The 27,553-nt window shown below is 36.4% G+C and overlaps 1 protein-coding gene across 1 annotated transcript; it reads right to left on the bottom strand.

The window, feature by feature from the left end:
• Positions 1-162: 162 nt before the first annotated feature.
• LOC139141866 (cullin-5-like) lies at positions 163-27,551 on the bottom strand. The gene is made up of 19 exons (XM_070711608.1): positions 27,407-27,551; positions 24,865-24,974; positions 23,720-23,819; positions 22,549-22,731; positions 21,878-22,019; positions 20,920-21,065; positions 19,922-20,002; positions 17,233-17,326; positions 16,420-16,550; positions 15,550-15,657; positions 14,038-14,102; positions 9,570-9,702; positions 9,104-9,235; positions 6,686-6,812; positions 6,009-6,181; positions 5,050-5,211; positions 4,262-4,380; positions 3,613-3,736; positions 163-3,107 (listed from the first exon to the last, which is right to left on the bottom strand). The coding sequence occupies exons 1-19, from the start codon at positions 27,428-27,430 to the stop codon at positions 2,913-2,915; spliced, it is 2,349 nt and encodes a 782-aa protein (XP_070567709.1). The 5' UTR covers positions 27,431-27,551; the 3' UTR covers positions 163-2,912.
• Positions 27,552-27,553: the final 2 nt, after the last annotated feature.

Raw genomic sequence — 27,553 nt, 5'->3', positions numbered from 1 at the left:
GACAATTCTTCATAAAACCCATACAAATTGAGAGTATAAACAAGTGTGTTATGTTCTTCCACACACATTGGTTTCCCTAAGTACGGTACAATGTATGTTTCATTGAACGGGTTAAAAAATAACACATGTTCAACACAAACAAAATGAACGCTGAATCGTACATCATTAAGAAAGTTTGTTTTATTGCTGTACAAATAAACATTACAAAAAATTTTGGCTTTCCAATATTGAAATTATCTGAAAGAGATTTAACATTCCTTTGAGCTAAGTGAATATTATACAAACTGTATACAGAGGTTTGCAGCTCAGTGGAAAATAAAGAAATCAGAAAGTCAGTTCAGGGCATCGCCTTTTATCGCTAACTGCCTTACACTTTGGAATGACTCTACTCTAAGGTTATCAATTGGTATCTCCAACTTTGACCTTTTAAACCAGGGGTTAAAGGTCACAAGAAATTTGTTACGTCACTACCCTCTGAAATACTGCAACCTACAATTTACATAATGGTCACCTGATTCTTGTTGCAACTCTAAGCTGGTCATATGACACATTATCTATTCATGACGCTAGCAAGGTCATATGATTTATTATCTATTCATGACCCTTGGCCAGCTCATGTGGTTTATTATCTATTCATGGCCCCTGGCCAGGTCATATGACTCATTATCTATTCATGACCCCCAGCCAGGTCATGGAATTCTGGGGCAATAATAATATTCTATTATTTGAATAACATGGGCTTTTGAAGCCTCCTTTTATACTAACAATATGGTGGCCTGTCTGGTACACATATTGTGCATCTGCATGCCTTCAAAATATCTGTACAAAATTTACTCAATCAAAATTACAGAAAATGGAAAACACAGAAAGTGGAGTGTTGTTGTAGTTTTACATAAGAAAATGTCAGAGAGATTCCAAATTCAAAGAGAGAGAGCCACAGAGTTATTTCACATGATGTAAAAAAGACCTCTTTTTATGCCCAAATTAAGCTTGAGTGGTTGAAATGTAAATTGCAAAATACAAAGACTATTTTCTTTACAAAATCATTGAGCAATGTCAATGAAAAGTCTTCATGACTTAAATCTGCTAAATGCCTCCAGCACTTGTTGGTCAGTGTTTAGTCAGCACAATTGTAAATCATACAATAGTTTCCTATCATTGCTGTACAATTGCAGCCCGTGAAAAAAAAATTCTCTAAAAATCACTTGCTTTGGTTAAAAGAGTCATGATTGATGTATTGTTTTACTTAAATTAAACAAAAAAGGTCGCTATAACCTTGTCCCTTTTGTTTATACCATACTTGTCTCTTCATAGGAACAAAGAATTTTGTTGTTTAGAGTGTGCTTGCATTTTTAATGTACCCTTGTCCAGTCTCCAAGCTAAAATCAATGTAAAACATATTATCTATATCTGACATGCACTTTAAATCACTGCAGTGCCTTATTATCTCAGCAGCTTTCTATAGGCTCTGTGATACGTGTGTACACTTGTGAACACTATAATATAGACTGTACTCATAACATGAGTATCGTAATTTACTATGTCACTATCCTTGCAAAGGAAGTGATTAATTATTCTGTACCATCATTAGCAATAAAAAGCTCCAACTCGAGAAAGTCTCAGGGAGGATTTTCAGATAATTGCTTTTGCAAAAGGTCAAATAATTTCTGCTAGTCTATGCTTTGAAATATCAAACCCATATTTGTCAACAAAATCAACATTGTTTTGAACCTTTCTATCAGCATACTTTAACCAAAGACGATAGCAGTTTTCAACCCCATGGCTTGAAATGCTTCAAGGTCGTCCTTCCTGCAGGATGTTAGTGTGTAGAATTTACAATGCAATACACTTGACAGTGAAACCAGCATTCCATCAATTGGCTGTTTAAATCTCCCATGATTTGAGTTGATATGTCATCCATTCAAATGCCCATCAGTAGAGTTAACCCATTTACCACAATGGTTTGGCCTAAACCCATTGTTATCAATAGTGATTGTGGACCTGTTTATATGTAAGTGGGTGTGAAAAGGTTAATATGGATGTCTATCTTTGAAATATCAATATTAACTTGATACTGTAGGATATTTGAACCCAAATATCTGATAGTTTTTCAGAATATCTTATCCTTTCTCCACAGGTTGATGAAATAAAATACCCAAGCTCATTGAACTGTCAGTATTTCACCCATTCAGTTTGCTAGAACCCTATTGTTTCCAATGACACAGCTTGACTGTTGGACCTCTACATTTGAAAACAGGGGTTCAAGGTTATCCTGTAGACTATCACACTGTGGTCCAAACCTTGCCTTTTCCTGCATCATTGGAGTAGAGCACAAACAAGCAAAGAAACAAGGCAGATTGGCTCATCCTAAGTTGAACTTGTTTTCAATTTTTCACGCGTTGATTTGCAAGTTCCTCTATTCAAACATATGTTCTGCTCTGCTTATCAGTTGGGAAATGCGTTGCGTTACTTGCAAATGTGATGATGGATTGATGGTGTTTAAAAAAAATACTAATTTTGTACATGCACAAATAATGAGAACTTTGAAATTAATCAACATATGAAACTGTAGTGTGTTTTCGTTTTGTAATAATTAGATGCTACTATCTGCAGTTCATTTCATAAATCAACGATGTGATGACTGCAAATAGAATAAATCTCCACTGAACTCAAGTCGGGCAGAAAAATCTTCTGTAAGTAAAACTGCCTTGATAATGCCAGCATAGAAGATACAAGCTATATTCTTGCAGTGGTGGGGACGGCAGATGGCATTAAAAAAATGGACAGCTTTGTCAGGAGACTAGAAAAGACTGGACATGTGTGTTGTTTGAGTAAAAGGATACAGAACAGAAATGATGAATAGATGGTGCTTATTTGTGAGATAGACAGGACAGAAATGTTTGCTAATGTATCTAAGCCATGTAAATGAACATATTAATATTATCTTCATCTCGTCTCATATATTTATGCTCTATAAGCCACTCTATTTGCTCTTTTATCATTTTCTTTGATGGAAGGAACATGTTCTTGAGGATTTCCACCAGTTCTGTCTGTAGCTGTGCGTTGCTGATCTTCTTTCTCATTTTCATGATCTTAACAATGGCCTCCTGAAAACAGTGAAAATATCAGACAGGTCAATAAACAAGGACTGATCTTATTTTCATATATGCAATAGATTTTACAATGGCCTCCTGAAAACTGTGAAAATATCAAGACAGGTCAATAAACAAGGACTGGTCTTATTTCAATGATATTTGCAATATCCTCCTAAAATGAGGTAAAAACAAATGAACAAGAAAACTAACCAAGTGTTGGTGCATAGTGGCAAGGCAATATACACTGATATTGGACCATTTCCTCAGCTACATGGTTAACATTGACCGTGTGGGTTCTTTCACTAAACATGTTGACTCCCACTGGGAACATGCTCACATGAAACACACACACTGTAGGAGACTACAGAAAACATTTGTTCGATTCTGACTTTCTGCAAGAACAATATTGACTGTTCAAGAGGTCAATAAAACCTAATGTTGATTCATGCAGAAGTCACACAGTGGCTGACTGTACTAGCCAATAACATGGTGTGTACTAGTATATTGTGATATTGACCTGAGTTCTGAGTATTCTGAGCTGTACAATGCCTTCTTTATCTTCTTCTGAACTTCTCTCTGTGGACAGCTGTAATCTACCGATCAAATTGATCTTGCCACGTTTTTGAAGTTTACTATTTTTTCTGGAAAAATAAAACGGAATTCAAAATTGAAATTGCAAAAGTCTTGAAAAAAATTTGCTATGGACTACTTTGCTGTACACTCTCATGAAATTAGGTCAACATATTGTGAAAGTAATAGCTAGAGTTTCTATAGGTTTGTTCTCTAATGATACTACAAAATGCAATTACTAGGTATCTGAACAGTGCAAAAAACTATACCTTTGAGGTTGAACAAATATGAAAACGACCTTGAACCGAACAGCCATGACCATGAACATCTACAGCAAAGTACTGAATTTGAAATATGACATTTTAGTCACTTTAATTGATTTGAAAATGCAAAGACAGAGGTACAAGGACTTTGTCATTATAGATAGGAATATTCATTTCACAGAAAAGCAATCAAGTTGTAATGCCAATATTCATTAGTAAAATCCTCAAACAGCATTAATTATATAATGATAAAATTCCAAGCAATGAAACCATGGCCAAGTCATACTGTACAGTGAGACAGGACTGTGGCTATTGAGGGGTTAACATACTTACATGACTCCAAAGTTTTGATTGACCCAGAAAATAGAACCATCTGTGAATTCTTTGGGACTTTTGACTTCTGGATTGCATATCAGCACCTGTCTCTTGATTTTAGGAAACTGCACTAACGACTGAAATAAATAAATAAATAAATAAATAAATAAATAAATAAATAAATAAATAAATAAATAAATAAATTATGATTTTTTTGAAGTAAGGGAAGAAAAGCACTTGTGTATGTCCATATTTTTGATGCTGAACTATGATTTTGATTTTGAATATTCAACATAATAAGTGTTATGACATGTTCCGTACTATGATAAAAAGAATTTTTTAGCTGAAAGAACATACTTTCATTTACACATCTTTGATCAATGTATAGTTTTCCCCTTTTTGTGAAATATCCATCACAGAAAATAAGTTTTTCACTTGCGTTTAATGTCAGTATTTCGATGTTTAGGACATCTACACCAAGATTTAAATCGAAGGATTTGCCAGCAAGTAACATAATCTACTGTCACTAAGATGTATAATATTGAACTGTACATAATAATGTGGGCTATTCCTACCAGAAATGCAAAGAGGTCTGTATGAATGGAATGTGTTTGTGGCATGTACCATAGATTTTTTCATTCTAGCAGATGTTTGTAATTATTTTATACTCCGTATATAATCACAATGAGTGGAAAATTTTTGGTTAACTGCAAATAATTATTGATAGTGATCCATGGAGTTTTCGTTTGGCATCAGTGTGTGTCAACTCTAGGATGATGTAAACGGTTATATAAAATATATCTTACCCATAGAGTCCTCCTTAGCTCTGTGTCTGGAAGTTCTGTTGCTAGTCTCAAATTCTCAAAAGAGATTTTCTCATTCTGCCTCTGGTTCCATGCAAATAATACTGCCATTTGGAATGTGGTGACTTCCACATCGTATATGCCGACTTTGTTTTTGAAAGTTATCTGCCACAGACGGAGAAGAAACAGAACATACTAGAACATTTCCATGCGTGAGGAACTTTCATGGAGATTTTAATATCTAGAGAACTCTCAAAAAAACATGAGCATGGTATTCTTTAGCATTTTCCCAAAGATAAATATGTAATATGACTTTTACAAATGTGGTGTTCTTGTTACCAAATGGTGGCATAAAAAATTTATTTCGTGCTTTAATCTAGGCTGGTGTACGATATGTCATTCATTATGTTAATGGGGTGTAAGATGATTTGAAATGCTTGAAGAACTTGACTGATGGTTTCATATTGTTTTGAAAGATTAGACTTTGCATTCGATGTGCTGGATGGCAGTCCATGTGTACTCTGTTACATTCCATTACATAAGAACCATTTGATAGAAGCCACACTGCTTGTAAAGCCACACTGCTGACCCTGTGGGTCAGGTCAGATCAGGTCAGGTCATTCAAAATCAGTATAAATTTTTTAAATACCTACAACGTCACTGTGACACACAGTACAGTGATATATACTATTATTTTTAAGTTAAAAATAAATCACCACAATGTGTATGTCTTAGAAAGTACATCTTTGAAATGATATTTATGTATATTTTTACAAGTCGTCGAATGTTCATGATTGTTTAATGTGTAATGAGGGATATCATACATATAACCTGGTTTACACTGACTTAATCGGAAGTGACAGATGTCTTGACATAGAATAATACTACAATGTGTAAATCATAATCTAAGACGACCTTATAACCTTATCCCCAAGAAACGAGATGAAACTTCTGGTACTTACAATGCCATTTGACATGAGGTGGTGCCATTGTAGTTTTCTCCCACTGTGGTTTTTCCTGTAAAATTCCTCAACTTCCGGGATGTAATCTTCCAACTCCAGTGGCAGAGACACTGGAATTCTCTCACTACTCCTTGCCCAAGCACCTGCATTCAAAATCTTTATGTTGATTGAATCTGGAAAAGCAAAAAGGGTGTGAGGTTTCAAAGGTAGGAATTGGTAGAGCAGATCTTTATTTATTGGCTGTTGTTTTACTGTGAACAATGTTCACATCACCGTATAACTGAAGTGTACTTCTACTATGACAAACTTAGTGAAAACGCGAAGCAATGCATGTGATATCAGACATTTGCTAAGGTCATTTTTCAGGTTGATAAAGGAGACAATATATTACCATTTCAAAGAAATCTTTGCTGTTATTCTTGAAATTAAAAATGGTTTAGGTACATGCAAAATCAACAACTTTTTTGTAGAAATAAGTAGAACTGGTAGGATATCAACAATGAGATTTTCATGACCCTTGCAACATAACTGTCATGACAACAGCAAATGAAATGCTGTTTCAGAAAGTGTTCCCTACATAGTACCTGATTGGGTGTTGCCATGACATTTATGCAACATTTATGCAAATGTCAGTAACTTGAACTATAGGTCATACCTTTCTGATTGGTTACACATACCTGCTATGGCACTATGTTCATTATTTCTATAGGCTTCCTTGAATTGCTGATTAAGATCTTCACTGACTTTGATGTCTTGGAACATACGTGCTAGCTTGTTGACATAATCGGCAGGCATACCTACTTCCTAATATGAAACAACACAGATATCAGAATTTCAGACAAAATCATACAGAACACAAGCTACGCAAAAATAACCATAAGTATAAAATTGAAAATGCAGAGACAAAAAGAGCTTGGATCTGGTGCAGCAAGTCACTAAGTGTACACTTTACACTGTGCTTTATAGTATGATGATGGCGAACTCCAATTTGACTTTGATGATTACAAAAGCACAAATTAAAAGTCTTCCCTTGATAAACTTTGGAACTTGTTTCATGTGACAAAATATTACATTTATTTAATTTTGCAAATTCAAACATTTCAAGTCATCATCATGGGCCAGTGGCTAGAGCAGTGGACTCACGATCAAAGGATTGTGAGTTCGAGCCCCGGCATGGCTGTGGTGTTGTGTCCTTGGGCAAGGCACTTTATTCCTCATTGCTTCTCCCCACCCAGGAGTGATGGGTACCTGGTAGGACAGTGGTTGTTATGTGTGCGTTTAGCTCTGCTGCGCTTATTGGCTGCACATGTGAGCTGTTGTCTGCTCCCCAGGGAGTTGAGTGGTATCATATTAGGTCCAGTGACCAGGGGTAATAATAATTGTAAAGCGCCTTGATCACATCTACTTGTGGATATGTGCGCTATATAAGAACCAAATATTATTATTATATTAAGTCACAGTAAATCAGAATTCCTTCCCTGTTCTACATGTCCATACAGAGTGTACTTCAATGACTCTATTGTACCTGCATATCATATCATGTGTTATCAAAGAATTTCACAATTTACACTGCTGAGTGGATGTTGATCTGCAGCTTTACTGCATCTGTAGATAATCCTGGGACAAATCTGAGCCATTTTGAGTCAAGTGGATGTGAAAAAATTTAGTTTATATCCCAATTTATTGGCTGCATGCTGTTGTATCTGCATTGTAACATCACAGCAAAATACCAAAACAAGGCACTCACACTTGTAACCTCCATAAATGTAATAATCTCCATAAATGTAACATCAACCATAATTGTAATAAAATGCAACCATAAATGTAATATTGCCCATAAATGTAACAAAAATCAACCCTAAGTGTAATAAAAACACCAACCACAATTGTAATAAATTGTAACCATAAATGTAATAAAAAAATCACCCATAAATGTAATACTTGTCAACCATAAATGTAATAAATCTATTTTGTCGTTGCAATTGAGGAATTGGCCCTTGAATGTTTATCTATGTAATAAGGAAAGCAACTCCACACATTATTCATATCTTAATTGTTTGCGTTTATTGTGTTTTGTGTATTTGAAAGTGTATTTTACGTTTCGCTGTTTTGTGTATAGAACTGATTGGCCATGGCGAGACACAGCTGTAATCTCCGTGTCAGTGCAGTCTCTACTCCAGAGTGGAGGAGACTGTATAACACTACGATCCGATCCTTTCACGCTGTTTTTCGAAACTTTGCCATACTTTCTTAATCAGTCACTTCATATTCGTCTTCGTTGGATAGATTGTCTGGAATAATCAATAGATTGTCTGTATTCCTATGTTGTCCCACTTGAAGTTTGTTCCTTCACTAGGGATGCCAGGATGTCTAATTTTGTTCTACTGTGTTCAAGGTAGTGTTCGTATTGTTTTTACTAAATCGAAATATAGATATATGTTCTCGTCAACATATTTTGCGTCGTAAGTTTCTGTCATAAGGAAGGTTGTCTATTTCTCTGTTATTTGATCTGTGTCGTCTGTCATAAACCTTGTGTGGTATCACTGGCTGACGAGTTATTTTGACGCTTCCTCATTATGTTGTTCCGCTTCCATTATCTAACGGTTTGATCAGTACCTCGCCGTTTTCTGATAGTGTTCTCAAAGTATTATATTCTGTGTTTCGGAAAGGAAACCTAGTTTCAGGAAAGTATGCAATAACATTAAACTAGTCTTATTAAAGTTATTATTTACTCAGGGCATTGATAAAGAAATGATCACATATGCAAGTTCAAGTTTATTACATTTATGGTTGAGTTTTATTACATTTATGGTTAATTTGTTTATTACATTTGTGGTTGTGGGTTTTTACATTAATGGTTGACTACTTTATTACATTTGTGGTTGATTTTATTACAGTTGTGGTTGATATTACATTTGTGGAGATTATTACATTTATGGAGGTTACAACACTCAGCCATCACTGCAAGTACACACACACACACATGTAGCATACTAATGTTGTGCTAACAGTGGAGGCAAAAACACACACACACAAATCTTCATGCCTACTCACCCTGAGCCATTCCACACACACAAATCTTCATGCCTACTCACCCTGAGCCATTCCACCATATTCTCTTCTTTCTCACTGTCAGCAGACGTGTCAAGTATTAGTCTTCTGGTAAGATGGGCTTTGTGAAACCTCATGAAGACATCTTTGTTTTGTACATATTTCAGAACTAACAACTGTTAAAATAAAAGAGTGACAGTTAAACCCTGTGTATGTGAATGGTCACTATTTTCTGCATTTATTGATGGACCATTAACAGATTTCAGAACACTTCATTTTAACATTCAGATTCAGGAGTAGATAAGGGCCAGTGGCAATTTAAACAGCCTGACTATTCAACATCATTCCTATGGTTATATTTTCCATCAAAATATTTTTTAAGTTCACCAGAAAGTTGAAACAAAATATGCATACGGGAAACATCCATTAATTCACCAACCTACATACTCTATTTTGAGCTAACAAATCGATCTTCTTTCTGTTCATATCTTGAAGAAAATGGCTACTTACCACATTCCTAAGCTTGTTTTCAATTTCATCTGAAGTGAGTTTCTTGCTAAGTGGCGTCTTTCTGAGTAGCATGTCACAGTAATTTGCAAGGAGTTCTGGACATTTGGATTCAGGTTGCGTTTTACTACCAACACTGAGAAAGAAAAAGAAACAGTATATAATGACTTCCATGTATTGCTGTGATCTTTCAAAAACAAATTTGGGTGAAGCCCAGACAGTAAATAGCCAAACGTTACCTACAAAATATATATATGGCATCAAAGATTTATATAATTCTTACTAGACTTGGAGTCATCCCTGAATAAATGCACATATATGATACAATTTCATGTACAAGGGTGTTATCACTACAAAAAGTTTCATATGTATGAAATGTGCCAAGCAGAACTTTGTATGATGAAATGTTACATCTTAGTAGCCAGGTACAAGTGCATTGATCTACTGACTGCCACCTTGTATACTGTGATATTTTGTGGTTCAGAAGGTGATTATCAGTAATAAATACTTTAACGATGCGACTCAGGTTCAAAGGTCAATTTTAGCAATTTTTTTTTTATTTCAAATTTCGAACCACTGACACGTGGTCTTTCTTTTGGGGAAAGGTGTTGGGTCTCATCAAACCGGAAATTCCTGAAATATTACTAAAATGACAAACTATCAGCTACACCGCGTGCCATTATTTCCCTTTTGTCTTAACGGTCGCGGATTACCGACCACGATATCTTTGATAAACACGCAGAGATTATGTATAGGCTTTGCGGTGTAGTGCGCATGCGCTAGCTTCAACGTTAGGCCCAGCGTTTTGAACTCCGCATGTATCGGTACGGCAAACACGTCGAGCAGATCAAAGCCGGCGCTCGCGCTCCGTACCGTCGAAAAAGCAAGCGAGGTCCACAAAAGCGGACCTGAAAAAGACGGCAACGTGCGCAAAGGTCGATTTAAATGTAAAACAGTCCGACTTTGGCTCATACTCCCTGCAATAACGATCAAGAATGCAATGAAGAGTCAGATTTGGCCGAGGACGCAGACGATAACGGAGACGTGCTCAGTTCAACATCTATGAAAGTATTTGACACGCTGCTTTTCGAACATATTAGGCTATGCTGATTACATACCCGAGTCCAAAAATTAGCCTGAGCGAGATGAAACTTCTGTTAGTTGCGATAATTTTATCACTCTTGCTGTACATGCTTGGTGTTAGTAGGCTATCGTGTTCTTTTATATTTTTAAACTCGAGTTTTCTATCGTGCAGTCTTTTCGTGTCTGCTGAGAAACCTTGAACAACACCGTACCCGACATCACGCGACATTTATGTCAAGGAGTTTCCCAAGCCAGTGCAGGAGTTCATACACACATAATGTAGATTCACAAGAGCAAGTTCACCGATCTGCTAATTTTTCGAAACGAAATGCAAATATTTTTTTGTTTCACGCCTTTTCTTTCTTTAAATATAACCCAAAATTTAAATTACGTCAAACGTGAATTGCGAGGGTTCACAAATGATTCTTGTGTGCGTGTTGTCTAAACTTATCAACTACCCGCAGACTCCACAGCTGCTAGCTGGACCTCAACACTGAACGTAAAACAAACCCGGCTCAACTTCTAGAAGTGCTGAAACTAGCAATTTTTGCTATATGAGGTCAGTCATCGAAAGTTTGACTAAAAGTAAAAATCTCCGAAATAATTATGTGTGCGCTGGTATTGCGCAAGTCGAGTGACTCCACTGTAGACTAGTCGATACTCTGTCTCTCGGAACACGCTGTCGATGACAGCCTGCACTGTTCTACGCTACGGCGTGATTATTATTAGTTTGATAAAATCGGTACAAGAACACATATAAACAAGTCATCGTTGATGACACAGTCCCCACTTGTTAATGGGTGCTTTGATTACAGGTTCTCAGAGAGGATAGAGTCCTCTTCATTAGGTCTGTGATAAAAATACTTTTGAATTAATTCGCTTGATACATGTCTGAGTTGTAGTTCAGGACATAAAAAAATCGTAATAAAATGGCCACATGGTGGCCATATTGGATCGAATCACAAAACAAATCAATGTGCATATGTATGACATTGGTCAATGTCCTTGTATCAACTTTGATTAAAATCGGTTGAAATATGCCTGAGTTATGGCTTTGTACATGAAAAAATCATAACAAAATGGCCGCACAGCAGCCGTATTGGATCGTATCACAAAACAAATTAACATGCATATGTATGACATTGGTCAATCTCCTTGTACCAACTTTGAATAAATTTGCTTGATACATGTCTGAGTTATGGTTCTGGACATGAAAAAACGTAATAAAACGGCCACACGGCTGCCATATTGGATTGTATCACAAAACAAGTCAATGTGCATGTGTATGACATAGGTCGATGTCCTTGTACTAAGTTTGAATAAAATTGGTTGAGATATGCCTGAGTTATTGCTCTGTTCATGAAAAAATCGTAACAAAATGGCCGCACAGTGGCCATATTGGATCGTATCACAAAACAAATTAATGTGCATAGCTATGACATTGGTCAATGTCCTTGTACCAATTTTGAATAAAATCGTTGAGATATGCCTGAGTTATGGCTCTGTACATGAAAAAATCGTAATAAAATGGCCGCCTGGCGGCCATATTGGATCGTATCACAAAAAGAATTGATGTGCATATCTATGACATTGGTCAATGTCCTTGTACCAACTTTGAATAAAATCAGTTGAAACATGCCTGAATTATGGCTCTGTACATGAAAAAATCGTAATAAAATGGCCGCCTGGCAGCCATATTGGATCGTATCACAAAACAAATCGACGTGCATCTGTATGACATATGAAGTAATCCTTGTACCAAGTTTGAATGAAATCGCTTCAGGCATCTCTGAGATATCTGCGTGAACGGACGGACGGACGCACGGACGCACGCACGGACGCACGCACGCACACACGCACGGACATGACCAAACCTATAAGTCCCCCCGGACGGTGTCCGTGGGGACTAATAAAGTTTGAAAAAATAACACGAGTCAATCTCTCCCGTCGTAACGAAGGGCGACAAGTTTGCAGTGCGGTGCAAAAGCTAAGAAAATACGACAGATATTTTATGTTGTCAAGAGTTACGTGTGTTCGTCTCATCTTGAGGTAGGAAAACTAGCAAGTGACGTCCCGTTCGCACAGTGTCGGCGCTAACATGAACTTGACAATCACTTTTCACAAAGAACATGCATAAACCTGCATAAATTGCCGATCGCGAGACAGGAAGTAGACAACTTGAGTCAAGAACAAGTGAATGCCCGACGCGATCGCGCGACGACAGCACATAAGTCTCGATCGGATAGACTTTTTTACGCAAGTTTCGACGTCTTCGTCTTGACTGTGAACTCTGGTAACCAGATTGTAACCGTTGAGACAACAGTATACAGTTAATATGCTAGTTAAACGTTCCGAAAATGGATTAAATCGCTAAGTACCCCTTTGTGTTTGTTGTGTAAATACCACCCACTGCTGGCACTAAGCATTTGCCAGTTCAGTGTATAATTTCTTTCTATTTTCACACGATCTGCAATCCTAAACATATTCAAAATTCCCAAAACTGACTCTAAATATTTCAACTTAGTCCTGGTGTAAGAAAATTCGCAGAAAATGGTGCGCGAGTCGGACTTCTTGGTCACAATGTGTGACGCATAGGTCGTTTACACAAATCGTCGATTTTCTCAGTTCCGTTTTTGGCAGTGCGTACATTATTCAAATAAGTATAAGTCGGCGGCGCCTGGACAGATTAGCCTGATTTTTCACCTGTGGACAGTGAATGAATATATCTGAAAGACCGTTTCTCAGATTTCCGATAAAAGGCCTGGAAGTGAAGATATCCTGACAAACGTGAATAAAGGCCGATAATTTATGCAAAAAACGTCAAGTTGACACTTTGAAGGTGCATTGTGCGAAAACAAAAGCGAATTTCAAAAATCCGGGACACGGTTTTTTGCCCAGTATACCCAGCCGTCGATTGCCGTAAACAGATCACCAAAGCCGATTGGAGATTTGTACTTACACTTTTTTGAGTAAAAAAACTAAAAAACACGTGTTTTTGAGTAAAACAGCCGTATGCGCACTGTTTTTAAAAAACTAACAAATTTTCTGAACTCTTCGGTGACCGAGCAGATAAAAAAAGTACCACATGTCGGGTGTATGACCACGTCTTCTTTGTGAAAATGAGGATTGAAAATAAGTGACAATGAACCCGAGTCGCTACCTTAAATATATGCAGATGGAAAGACACAATCATTTTACAGAAGTTATAATAAAGAGGAATTTGGAAACCAGACAATGACATCACCCTAAACATTTAAAGATGTTCATAACAGTTTCTTCTCTGTTCATTTAAGAAATAGATTGCATGTGGTAGTTTTAACATTCAGAAGTTAAAATTGACATACCAGTGTTCAGAAATGAAGTTAGAAAGGTAAACAAATCATCTTACCCTTTTTGCTTGGTGGGTAGTTCTAGTTTAAATACTGTTGTGTCATTGACCACATGTTTGTAAGCCTATAGAATGATCAGAACATCTCATTAATGATAGAAACTGAACAATAGCTGTGTGTGGAAAGGTAAATCAAAGAAGTGAAGAACATCTACTTTGCTGCTAATAAAAGCAGATCAGAGGAAGACTTAAAAATATACAAAATATCAAATGGAAACTGACACAGAAATTACTATTTATGACAAATTCTAAATGCCAGGGTAAACAGTCCGGGTTATGTCCATATAGAGGATAGTTGGGAAAAGCCAATGGCGTACCGTATATGTAATGAGGTTAAGGCAAGAACCAATCACATACTGTATACCGGTATGTAATGAGGTTAAAGGTTAAGTGGGTTCACTTTGAAATGTTATGCTGAGATCGCAATCTGACCTGACAGATCCACCGTGACCGATCGAGTGAGAATGTTGGCTACCCGGAGGTGTCGAGTCAATTTGCGACGTTCTACCGTGTTAAACATTGTAAGGATTTATTCAGGAATAGTTTTCTGAGTTTCTTTACCCTAGACCATGTTCGACAAAGAGTTATTGGACGTTTTTCGTACTTTTTACCAGCTTCTGGTTAACTTCTCGGCGATTGATTCTGCGCGTGTTTTTCTGAGCGAAGGGTTAATCGTACCGGGAAATTCATGGTGATCGAAAAAATCGTGCTCCATCGTGCTCCGATCATTGACAAGAACAGTTGACCCATCATTGCAAAGCTTGAAACATTCTCTATGCTACAGATGGAAAGGTTAAATTAAATTTGACCAAAAATAGGCGATATTTGGCGACAAATGACTTGTTGTAAATTTACAAGGGTCAAATCCTGATATCTAGGAGCGGTACCTGGCCAGGAAAATCATCCAAAGAAGTAATTTTCGATGCACTAACCACTTGTGTCGGTCACCATCTCGGCTGTACTGAACATTGTGCATAACGTCTACATCTAAAAACTACCGAGTGCTAGTTCCGAACTCATTACAACCTGCGAGCCAAGGATTGCATGGTTAATTATTCATGATGTTGGCGGCGGCAGGTTCGCTGATTGGTCAACCATAATATCCTCTCTATGGACATAACCCGGACTGGTAAACAAATCAATCTGTGGTCCTTGACCACTACCAAGGCGAGTTTAGTGGTCTTGCCGTTTAGTTTGCTGAATATGTATACATTCCTTATCATAAAGAGTATTGGTTTTAACATTGCTGGATGAATAAAAAAATTTACACTATTCTGAATTCTGATGCAGAAATGTGTTTATAAATCTGTTGTTTACATCAACTTCAGTAATTTCTTGATTTTGATCAAATGTCAAAATGCAATTCATTACAAATTTATCAGTGATATTTAATAGATGGTGTCTGACATTTTACATCAGTCTACAAAAACTGTCACAAGTTACACAAAATCATTATACAACAGTTCAAGATTGTGAAACATCTCAGAAAAAGATCTAAAGGAGAGTTCTTACTTTGTCTCTACTTGTCAGGAACCTAGGATCATCATTAAAAGCATCTTTGACAAGTGCACTAAATTTGTTAAAAAGAATTAGCAGTTGCTCCACATATTTCTCTGAATCCTAAAGAGAGAAAAGAATAGATATTATTTGCTTTTGCTTGAATTCATGCAGACTTTCATGGCTTGTAGATGTTTAATTCATCTTTAAATCTACAAAATGCCACATTTGTTGAGAGTATAACAAAAATATGAGTTCTTGGTGGTGAAAATTTCATACAGCATTTATGTGATTTCAAAACTGGAGTTGATTGATGATGTTAGTGAATTTTGAATCCTTTGATCCCAAGTTCACTGTATGGAGGACTGACTAACTTGCTGCAGGAAATCAACAACGTTGTGTCCAAATTTTGTGATTGAAGGGCTACCTCAGTAACATCTGTTTAGCAGAAACATTTTGAGTTAGGTCGGTTGTCACAAATTTCAGTTGTCATGGCAAATGAGAAGTAGTGGAATACACACACTTCGGTGAAAATGATCAACCAGATATATTCCATTATCTGACTACTGGGATAGCTGTTTCGTGTCAAATTCACCTTACTTGAACCACTCCAAATATCATAAAAACACTACAGACTATATGCAGATGTCTTGTCAGACTTTCATAACAGACTAGATCTGACAGAGCACTGGTACTGTTTCTGGTCTTGAAAAATTTTGCTGTACAAGTTGTATATAATGCAGAGAAACTATTTGTGTTCATGAAATTACAATAGACAATTTCAGATAAACCACAGCATGCAGCTCATTCAACTGTATGCTTCATCTTTGGCATATATAGTCTCTTCATGAGACTGACAAAACTGAGACTCCAAGAGACACTCACTGTGGTGATAATTTCTGCTGCAGCTACCATATCAGCTAACCCTGCCTCTATTATGTGATCTTCAAGATCTCGTAACATTGGACTTATACCATCCAATACTCTGTCCATTAGTGAAAACATGAGTCGTAATTCTGCATAGAGAAAGAATAAGGCAGGTGGTTAGAAGCCAAAGTTTCTACCCAGGACCATTCTAAAATGCACTCTATGTTGAGGAGCAATATTAGCAGAATGTGTTGTTTTAAAGGGAGGGGTTGTCAAACTGCACTCAAAGGTCGTATGGGACCCATACGACCAATGTAATCACTGTATCCAAGGTACGTTGGCAAAAGGTGAAAGTTAAAACATGTTTGTCATAATGTACATCATAAAGTAAAATGTTGCAGCTATGTTGATAAGTTGCATCTAGACATGGTATATGAAATACATTGTTTGTAAACAAGAAAGTCTCACAGACAGTTCCAATGACCACCCCCCCCCCCCCTTAATAATAGAAGTGGTGCTAACCTAAATCTTGTATGACCAAAATTCCACCTAGTACAATTTCTAAGTGTACTTTCACTATGTTTGTGATTTCAGCATAGGCCAGTTCAGGAAATTTCTTTGTTTGCCATCACAAGTATATTTACATAAGCTCAATTTTTATTTGATTCCCTTTGGAAAAATAATATTCTTATTAGTAATAGTGTTAACATTGTGTTTGTTTTCTCAATTTTCTCTAAAAACGTACCAGCACGCAGACGGCAAACAAAGAGTTTTAGTTAAAGCGCCACATTGCATATTCAAAGACAATGAATGTTGCTGTTGAATACTTACTTTCTGTTTCATTTACTTTTATCATTGATGAACACTCTGCAAGGATTGTTTCTTTGAATTCTGTCACCAAGACACTGACACATTTATCTGTCAACTAGAATAGGAAAACAGAGACAGCTTATGTATTAGAATGAATATCAACCTTTCATGTGAGGATGGTTGTAAATAAGTAAAGGACAACATCTGTTTCACGTTTGTAAACATGTCAGCATTAGTACATATTATCCTAGGTTACATGCCTTTATTTGAGTTGTGAGTTTGTTCACATTGAAAGATGGAAGACAAATTGTGGCTTCCGTAGGTGGGTGAACAAAAGTATGGAAAAAGATTTTGTGAAAATGAAAAGGCAGTTGAATTATGGGATTTTTACAGTTTTATTCATTATTAATCAATTTCTATATTTCACTAGAAATGCAGTGTCGTACGTTATCAGTGCCAGCATAGCTGTGAATTAGAACTGACATAGACACCATCATTACTACAGTGACAGACAAATTTTAGAAACCAGGTATCATAGTAATTGACATAATGAAATATGGATGTGTACGTAAATGCCTGCCAGGCTTGCTAGGAATATGTGGATGGCTGTGAAAGATACACAATGTTACCACTGAATGGAGCATTTTCACTCTCTCAGAAGACGTTGATTCAGGTCTTAGTGAGACTGAAGCAGTACATCATGTCAATGATAAGCTTATTTCTCTGATATGCACATAGTATATACGCACATTGTAACAAACTGAAGTTGTTTTTTTTGTCAATCAAGATTTTACCTAGTGCATTAAACATAAAGGGTGTTTCAATGTGCAGACTATTGTGACTGACGGGAGGGATAGTCTTTGTTTATTAAAATGTGTATACACATACCGTTCTTATTATGGATAAAAATCATAATGCTGCACTAACTGAGACTGTAATCAAAGACTATTGCTAATGACTGTATCACTCTGGTTCCCTGGTACAGGCTTCAAGTTTGACTAAACACAAGTCATCATTGATGACACAGTCCCCGCTTATCCATTTTGTTATAATCTTTGGTGTCTAGGTAGCTGTGGTCTAGGTCGCTGTGGAATGACATTGATGCAATGGGTGCATCAGGCCTGTGACTTGCATAATAAAGTAATCTGAGGAATGTTCAATAAATGACTCATCTCTGCCGGTAATGACCACTGATGGAACTTTTGATTACATCACACATAACGATGCCCTCACTGGCTCTAGTGCCATGACGGCACATACTATACACATTGTTTGGTGGAATTTTCGAAATGGTATGGGATCGGGTATGTTGTTGTAATCAGCCATTTCGGATCATATAATGAAACAAATTAATGTGCAACAATTTAATGTGCACAAGAATGCAGCCATAGTATTTTATCTTCATATCACGTTTGAACAAAATCAGTCCATCGAGGGACAGTGACCTATGTTTATGTTTCAAAGACATAAAAAAATCACACCAAAATTGAAATCAAATGGTTGTCTATTGACCATATGGATCATAGCACAAAATTAGTAGACATGCATATGTATGCCATAGTACTTTATCTTTGTACCAAGTCTCAACAACATTGGTTAAGGAATATTTGCATATGATTAAGCCTCAAAGACATGAAAAAAATGCAAAAATGACCATCGGGCAGCGATATTGGAAAAAATGACAATCTGGCAGCCATATTGGAACATGTCACGAAGTAAATTGACATGTATGCCATAGTGCTTGATCTTTGTGCCAAGTTTGGACAAAATGGGTGTAATGACCTTTGAATTACGCTTCAAAGACATGCAAAATTCTAACAAAATGGCAGTTCTGCAGCCATATTGGATCCTATTGCAAGGATAATTGATACATGCATATGCATGCCATAGTACGTGCTTTGCCTTTGTGCCAAGTTTGAACAAAATCGGTTCAAAGATGTTTGAGTTACGGTTCAAAGACATGAAAAAATCGCAAAAAAATGGCCGCCTGTCGGCCATATTGGATCATATCACAGAATAAATTGGTGCTCATATGAAGGGCATAATGTTTTGCTTTTGTGCCAAATTTGAACAGAATCGGTTCAAGGATGTCTGAGTTATGGTCCAAAGACATGAAAAATCGCAACAAAATGGCCGCCTCACGCCCATATTGGATCGTATCGCAATATAATTTGACATGCACATGTAGGCCATAGTGTTATGCCTTTGTGCGAAGTTTGAACAGAATCTGTTCAAGGATGTCTGAGTTATGGTCCAAAGACATGAAAAATCGCAAACAAAATGGCCGCCTCGCGCCCATATTGGATCGTATCATAAAATTATTTGACATGGATATGAAAGCCATAGTGTTATGCCTTTGTGCGAAGTTTGAACAGAATCTGCTCAAGGATGTCTGAGTTATGGTCCAAAGACATGAAAAATCGCAACAAAATGGCCGCCTCGCGGCCAAATTAGATCGTATCACAAAATAAATCGACGTGCATCTGTAGGTCATAGTGCTATGCCTTTGTGCCAAGTTTGAACGAAATTGGTTCAGCAGTGTCTGAGAAACTGTTGATGACGGACGGACGCACGGACGGACGCACAGACGGGACCCAATCTATAAGTCCCCGCCGGACTTCGTCCGCGGGGACTAATAAAACGTTTTATCTCATATTGTGAGACACAAGAAAGCCAAGTCATGCTGGGCCGTTACTGAAGTGTTACTTACTGCCTGTACAGAATTACATCCTTTTCTTGTTTCCAAGTAACGCATTGCTCTCTGCTCTTCTTCTTTGAGTTTGGCATCTGCCTGTTTTTCGAATAAATCAACAAAACAGATTGACACAGTCAATACCTGACAAAAACTACCACATGAAATTACAGCACAGAAATTCAAGAGAAATTATCCTTTGCATTATGACCATATCAAAGCCCTCGCTCTCAAAGTTTCACATTTTGTTTCTTGGTTACTCAGTGACTTTTTGCCAGTAAGCATCTAATATGAGCTTCTATCTCTGACCACAGCTTTGATTTCAAACCATTTGTGGATTGTTTTTAAAGGCACATGAGCTTCAACTTTTGGCATTATTTTCATGATTATATATTTAGATTAAAATTAGTTCATAGAAAAGTTCTTACTCAGAGATGTTTACCCAAGTATAATTATTCACTGAGTGGGACTGCATGGGGAGGTTTCAGTAAGACAAATAATAAAATATGGCCGCCTCAACTACAATGATAAACAGCATAATTGGTGCATGTGAACATTTGAATCTTTACAAATACAACATGGTGCAACAAACTGAAAGGAAGGGAAAAGCATTCAATCTACTTTGACAAAAAACTCTGTTTTTTCACATAACATGACATAATTTTGAAAATTTCGGGAAATTTAAAATGAACAAAAATCTGTTCAATTTCTTGCCTATTCTGACACAAGCAAACATTGTTGAGGTATAGTTTATGACTATATTGTTCAATTTGCAGATTGCAGTGAATATCTGAGGAAACTGGAGGTACCTTGAGGTTGGACAAATTTTGCAGAGTTGCAGCTCATGGGCCTTCAAAATAATTCTTATGTTCACAGAAAACTCAGGATATGAAACTGACAACCCTTTTGACTGTTGTCCCATTTTGCAACCATTCCATGGAAACTAATGAGGTTTTCCCAACACACTAGGAATGGTTTGGAAATGAACACTCAATTAGCGGTGTCATCTTACTTACATATTTCATGTAATTCTGTACTCCATTCTCTGCCAAGTAAGAAGGGGCAGTTGCTTTGTAAAATGATTCTGTGGCATCTAAATAGGCAGTCTCAAAATTCTCACGGTATATTTGAAGTTTGTCTTCAATGTTTGAGCATAGATTTACTGAAATGAAAAAACAATGAAAATGTTAGTGACAGGGAATGAAAATAACACTGGTCAGGGGTCCAGGAAAAGTGATTTTTTATCAAGGCCCAGTAAAAAATTACCCCTCAAAAGTCCATGGACCAGTACAAATGGACAGATAAAATTACTGAACAAGAACTTGAGAAATCTGCCAAGTAAATATATAAGCAATGTGTCTGTATTACAAAAATTAACAAAGTCTTTGCTGTATGTGCATCCCAAGCAAACCTGATAGAAATAAACACAATTATATCATACCAGTATACTGATGACGCAATACAGCGATCTAATTGGTCAACGTGAAAAGAACCATGCTATATTTGTGATATACCAAGGTTGGCACAAGCGAGCTCTCGGCTTGAGGAAAACCCCATTTTTGACATTCAATGCCAGAATTTCAATGTACTGTTATGATATGATAGCAAGAAATCACACCTAGCGATGGTATACCACTCGGCTTTGACCAGTTTACTTCATATATGCACTCGCTATCGCTCTTGCATACATGTCCTGACCTGGTCAAAATCTCATGGTATACCACTGCTGGGTGTGCTTTATTGCTTAAATATAACATGAGTTAGAGAAATGAATTAATCTTGTATTGTTATGCAAATTTTGTAGACCAGTGGATTTTACCTTGGAAGTATTCATATGAAAGAAGTACATGTAAAAATGCTATTCAAAGGTAACCAAACACAAAATAGAGAATATTTACTCTCAGCATCAACTTGTGACAAGCAGATAATGAAAATCAAATTCTAGACAGGAGGAACTTTCTAGGCATCTCCTACCATAGGATTCCCTGACTCCTATCACCAACTGTGCATCAAAGGCTTCTCCGTTCCTTTCTGCATGCACTAGTTTCATTGCACTGTCTTGAAGTCGTGTCTTGATGTAGGAAAATATACTCAGGTTCCAACTGTCTAACATCAGCTGCAAGTAATAGATGATGACAGTGTTAGTAAAAACCTGTTAACGTCTTGTTGCACATTCAGTATTATTGTGAAGAGCTCAGTCACAGGTCTGAGAGAAGAAAGAAGACCAATGCAATGTGAAGACAGTGCTTTGTTTATGTACAGGTCCATTACAGTATACAGAAAACGGTTTGAAGAATTACAAATGCAAAGACATGACTGTTTATGCCACCAAGGGGTCACTAATTTTCAATATTCCTGATGGTGTCATCCATATATGAACTGCCTGAAATACCCCTGAGTCAGGCTTACCACTACTGATACATGTAATATTGTGTAAAACTTTCTTGTGTCATAGAGAAAATTCTTAGGTTAGCAGCACATCAAATTGGCTTACTGCACACACTGTAAACACTCCTGTCTTACTTGCATCGCTCCACACTATAGGGTAGACAGGGCAATTGATTGATTGACAGATTAAATAATAACTCATCAGCATAATGATTGATTGATTGATTTATTGATAGATGGTTCCATATTTGCATTACCTTTCTGACAATACTGTCCTCAGGTTGGTTTTTCCGCTGTGTACTGCTGACTGTTTTACCTGATAGTGACACCTCTAGCTGTCTAAAAGGTTCTGGTAAATATCCGCACTGTGTGAAAAACTTCCTCCATTCAATTATGTATGCTTTGAGTAAGGCCGAGTCATCCTGGTCACTGATGACTCTCTGAAAGTGAACATATAACAGGTACATGTAGTTCTGTGATGTCTGGCAACATTATGGGATTTTGTGTAAACAGCATGAGGCTGATTCGTATATTGAAACAGACACCGGTGTGAGAAGACTTAACACATGAAGCTTCAATACTAGTTTTTAGTTCTTAACCACAGTTCTTGCACCATATTATTACAATGTACTTCATTGGATTACCAGTACTTCAGTTAGTGCAGGTAAGCTGGTAACTGTTACCAGTATTTTAAAGTAATTCATTAGAGTCCCCGTTGACATACGCTGTCCTGTGTTTAGTTTATGGTACTCTGGTAAATTTCACTATGGTTCCCTGGTCAATTTACTGGGGTATCCCTTGGTGTATCTAGGCAATATCATATCAGCTGACACAAGTAATGAAACTGGAAATTTCTCAAATGCATGTTCCTAAACCTCAGTACAAAACCCTGTACACTATTAAAAGCTACAATAGCACAGTACAACAAAATTGCAAATTAAATTGCACAACTATTTGATACTGGATTTGGGAAAAACACTCCAAGTGTATTGCCACCAGGACAGTTTCAATATCACTGGGTTTACTCAGACAATAATCTGCAAGGCCACCAGATTTGACAACAGATTTCCTTACTTTTTAAGAACATAGAGATACTATACTTTTATAAATTGTTGATACATTAAGTTAACATAACCTGATAAGTTTAAATGTCCATATTATAAGATCACATTCTGTACAATCCAAAGGGTTTTTAAACAGACATCACAGGAACACTATTATTCTAGTTTGGTTGTCAATGATTTGTCAATAATATCTTTTGAAAATCAAAGATTCACATTTATTAAATGGTTCAAAATGACAAAACACATCTATACCGAACAGTATTTTGTGATAAGATTGAGAATTTTTGCTTTCACACCCTTGTTGAAATTCACAATAGAATATACTTTTAGTTGGTAACAATATCAATCAGGTATGTTTTCTTACCTTCTGTGCCTGTTTTATAAAATCTAGAATATCATCTTCTAATGCTTTGCGCACTTTGCCAGGGCCTTTATCATCCCACAGACATACTGAATGTACATCCCTTAAAAACAAAACAATCTAATATTGTAATTTTTATACATGATATATTGTCAGATCTGCTTGGGTTTTTACTTGCCGTTGTGCAGCAAAAATTAAAAGTGTCAAACAAGTGTGAATGATATAATTTTAGTTGTCTATAGCCTTTAGACAAGCATTGAAACCTTTCAGTAATATTACCACTGATCTTTTCTTTACCATACACACAAATATATGAAGCATTAATCGTTTTTAGACATATTTCTTTTTGATAGCATCATCAAATATATTTGTCATAGGGGGTAACAAAAGTACATTGACAAGCAGTATGTATACACGTCATGAAAGTAAACACATTGTCATTGGTCAAAAGCTGACGTTACGCCCACATGTCATGCAGATACTTCATCCCTGTAATAGTGATAATCTCATGACATGATTGAGAATGATTACTTCAAGAGGTTGAAATTAATATACTTTTTGAGTAAGGAAAACACCAGCTGTTGATTTAGACAACAATGGAAAAAGTTGTCTGTTTTTTGGGCCACTCCTATCTACACTGAAAGAACTGCAAGCTGACAGAGCAATATTGATGGCTTAAATACTGCAGATTACACAATAGTCCCTCTACTATTGATTGAGCTACAGACAGCAGTTTTCATGGCCTGTGACAGGTTCATTCAAGGCATTTACAACATGGGCCTAATGTTTACTTTACACCAGCTAAATTTTGTTCAGCACAAAGAAAAACTAGTATTTTATCATCAGATTTGTATATGTAATGCTACTAGGGCCAGCACTGTGATCAATCCAATTTGTTAGCATATATTATTACCATCAATGACATTTCAAAATTATTAAGTTTTAAAAGGAAGATTCATTGGCAGCTTTTTTGTAATAACCACCATCTTTTCAATTTGGATCACAAAATGTATTTAGTGGTCCACATGGACTACCGTACTAAAATTTAAATTTCAAACTTTGACTGAGATAGCTATTTTTAAGTCAGTGTTACCTTTTTTCATTTTCTCAGCTTTTTCATTATTAAGATTTATTTAATTAATACCTACCAGAAAAGGTCTTGCCACTCTGCTCTGCTAACACGCTCTTGTCTCAACAATTTGAGGACAGTGGGCCTCATGTTGTCCCACTTGTCCTCAAAGACAAGCATGTTTTTATCCTAGAGAAATGAAACAAAAAAGAAAACATTTTACACCTTCTGCATTTTCTTATGTTGATAACAGTTGCTAATATTAACATTTCTATTTGTATACAGTGTAAGTAGTTATAAATAAGTACCATTTTAATTTTCATATCCCCAGATCATTACCAGACTATTCCTATCCAGTAATTTATTTCTGTTCAACCTTCCATGAATATTTTGAAGAGTGCAAACACATGTTATCGAATACTCATATACCATAAACACAAATGCACACATACATTGAATGCCTTTTTTATACAGATTTCATAGCCATTATGAAATCTGAAGAAAAATTCAGCAATCTTTCCATGCCATCAAACAAAAGTTTATGAATATAATAGCTAGATTTTCCTTTTCATTAACCTACAGTAAGTGGAACAATACTGTAAATTAATACAGAGAATGATATAAAGGACAAAGAGTGAAAGGAGATGTTGTTTGAGTGAGAAAGGTCATCAGCAGGGTACTGGATCTAGTCAATATATTGTTTCACATTTGCGGGTATGAAACTGTAGGTTTACTAGACTGCAGTCAATCATGGAAATATCAACTCCTTGATTGAGTTGGAGGGGGCCGATTTTTCAAGGGGGGTTATCAATTTCAATTCATCACTGGATAAATTATGGGGTATCAGAATAAAACTTAAGAGACTGTACAGGGCACACATCATATTATATTATATTTGACACTTGATTGATAAATCAGTATACTTATTATTTCCTGAGATATTTTATGATATTATTTATAGTTTGTCCTTTGATCTGTATCTTAGGTGGCTTCAAATCTTTCACAAACATGACTTCTTTGCATGTACCGGTATACACTCAGTTTATTTCACAAACGTGAAAGTGTGCCAAATTATGCACTGTATAGTGCCCAGAAATAGGAATCTAATAGAATCTAGTGGCTTAATCTAGTCAATTAAGTCATGTTACTGCCAACACACATATTTCCTATTTGCATTTGGGTGGACTTTCATAAAAATGACAAGGACCAAGAAAAATATTCAACTCTCTCTGATTGACAATAAAAAGTTCAAAGTATTCAGTGTTAGAGGCAATGCGTCAATTTTGACACCAGGGATGTCGTAATGGAAAGAATAGGTGTTGATGATTTTTTCTTTTGAAGGCAGAAAAATAACAGCATTGGCCTTAAATTTATCTTTAGAATGTCACTGGGGATGGGGGTTGATTAACTAGAAAAATATATTTGCATAAAAAAACGAAAATCATCCTCCCTGCTGGTAACAATGTGACACTGAAAAATTTCAACACCAACACTGTCAAAAAATATATGTATAAACAAAACTAAGAATAAAAAAACTGAAGATTTGAAGAATGATGATAAAAACCAGTATCACAGGTGGAGCTATAATTTATTCCAATCACTATTGTATGAATCATGTCCTATGAAGTGTAAATTTGTGATCAGTCACACAGTGTTAAATAGGGAGGCAATATGCCTAAGGTCGATATTCATGTTGTTGCATTCCATAATTGTGTACTGTTGTATTCTTATCATTAGGCACATGGCATAATCTGAACATGAATTTATTTAGTTATTTATTCATTTATTTATTACATATTTATTTATTACATGTATTTATTTTAAGTTTGAGGTTCCTCGCACTCTGGGCCATCTCATTATTGTGTACATAATGTCAATTTTTGGTGGAAGTTGTTGGTACTTGTAAAGATAAGAGATCCATGATGTATATATGTGTAACTTTACTTCCAGTATTATGTGTTGACTTTTATGAGCTACATCACAATTTCGATGAACAACAGTGACAGCATGAAGGTCACTTGTAAAGTGTATGAACTTTAATTGAATATTCCATTTTATAAACAATATCATGTTCAGCCTGTGTGGAGGTTGAAAGCTAACGCTTCGAGTAAAATTTGCCATGTGTAAAACGATGTACAGCACATGATCGTACTATTAAAAGGAAGGTTATCTTCGTCATGTATGTAGTATGTTTATTTATGAATATGACGAACCGGAGCCCATCCCACAAGTTGACCGACGACTGTGGAAATTAGAGTAAATTCAAAACAAGAGGGTTTCTGTAAATATAAACAGTGCGGACATGCTGTTGCTGACTAAATTTTCAGAACGCATGATGATGCATTTTGTAACAACGCACAGTTTATTTCTCGTTGTACAATTCCTTGATTTCTGAGAAGTTGCATGAGAAACGTCAACCTTGGTTCTACATGCATCGTAAATCCCGATCATACATGCTATGTACCGGCAACAATGTCGACCCTAGCGAGCTTCATTTGAAAATCGCTCATTTATTAGTGCATGATCATTGATGATTGTTTTTAGCGTTGAGAACACCTCTGCATTGCGTGGATTTCGTTGGGTTCACGCGATACAAAGCAAAATATGAAGTATTTCCTTACCTTCAACATGTTGGACGACGCCATTTTGTTTCAAAGTCTCGCCGCCCTTCTCGCGATACACAAAGTTCAAAGACAAGAAAAAACAAAAATCATGGAATGCTTTCATATTTTTGTAACGGGTGTACTTGAAACGCACTTGATATATTT

This window comes from Ptychodera flava, chromosome 10, assembly GCF_041260155.1.
Source record: "Ptychodera flava strain L36383 chromosome 10, AS_Pfla_20210202, whole genome shotgun sequence".
Taxonomy (NCBI): Eukaryota; Metazoa; Hemichordata; class Enteropneusta; family Ptychoderidae; genus Ptychodera; species Ptychodera flava.
This window is presented reverse-complemented; position numbering and strand designations above follow the sequence as displayed.

Bases quoted from the DNA above. Each gene is read 5' to 3' on its own strand.
- LOC139141866 (XM_070711608.1), bottom strand. From the start codon at position 27,430: ATGGCGTCGTCCAACATGTTGAAG. The intron at 22,732-23,719 runs GTAAGAAAACAT...GTTCACTTTCAG, and splicing joins TTATAAAACAGGCACAGAAG to AGAGTCATCAGTGACCAGGA. The intron at 4,381-5,049 runs GTAAGATATATT...TATTTATTTCAG, and splicing joins AGCTAAGGAGGACTCTATGG to TCGTTAGTGCAGTTTCCTAA.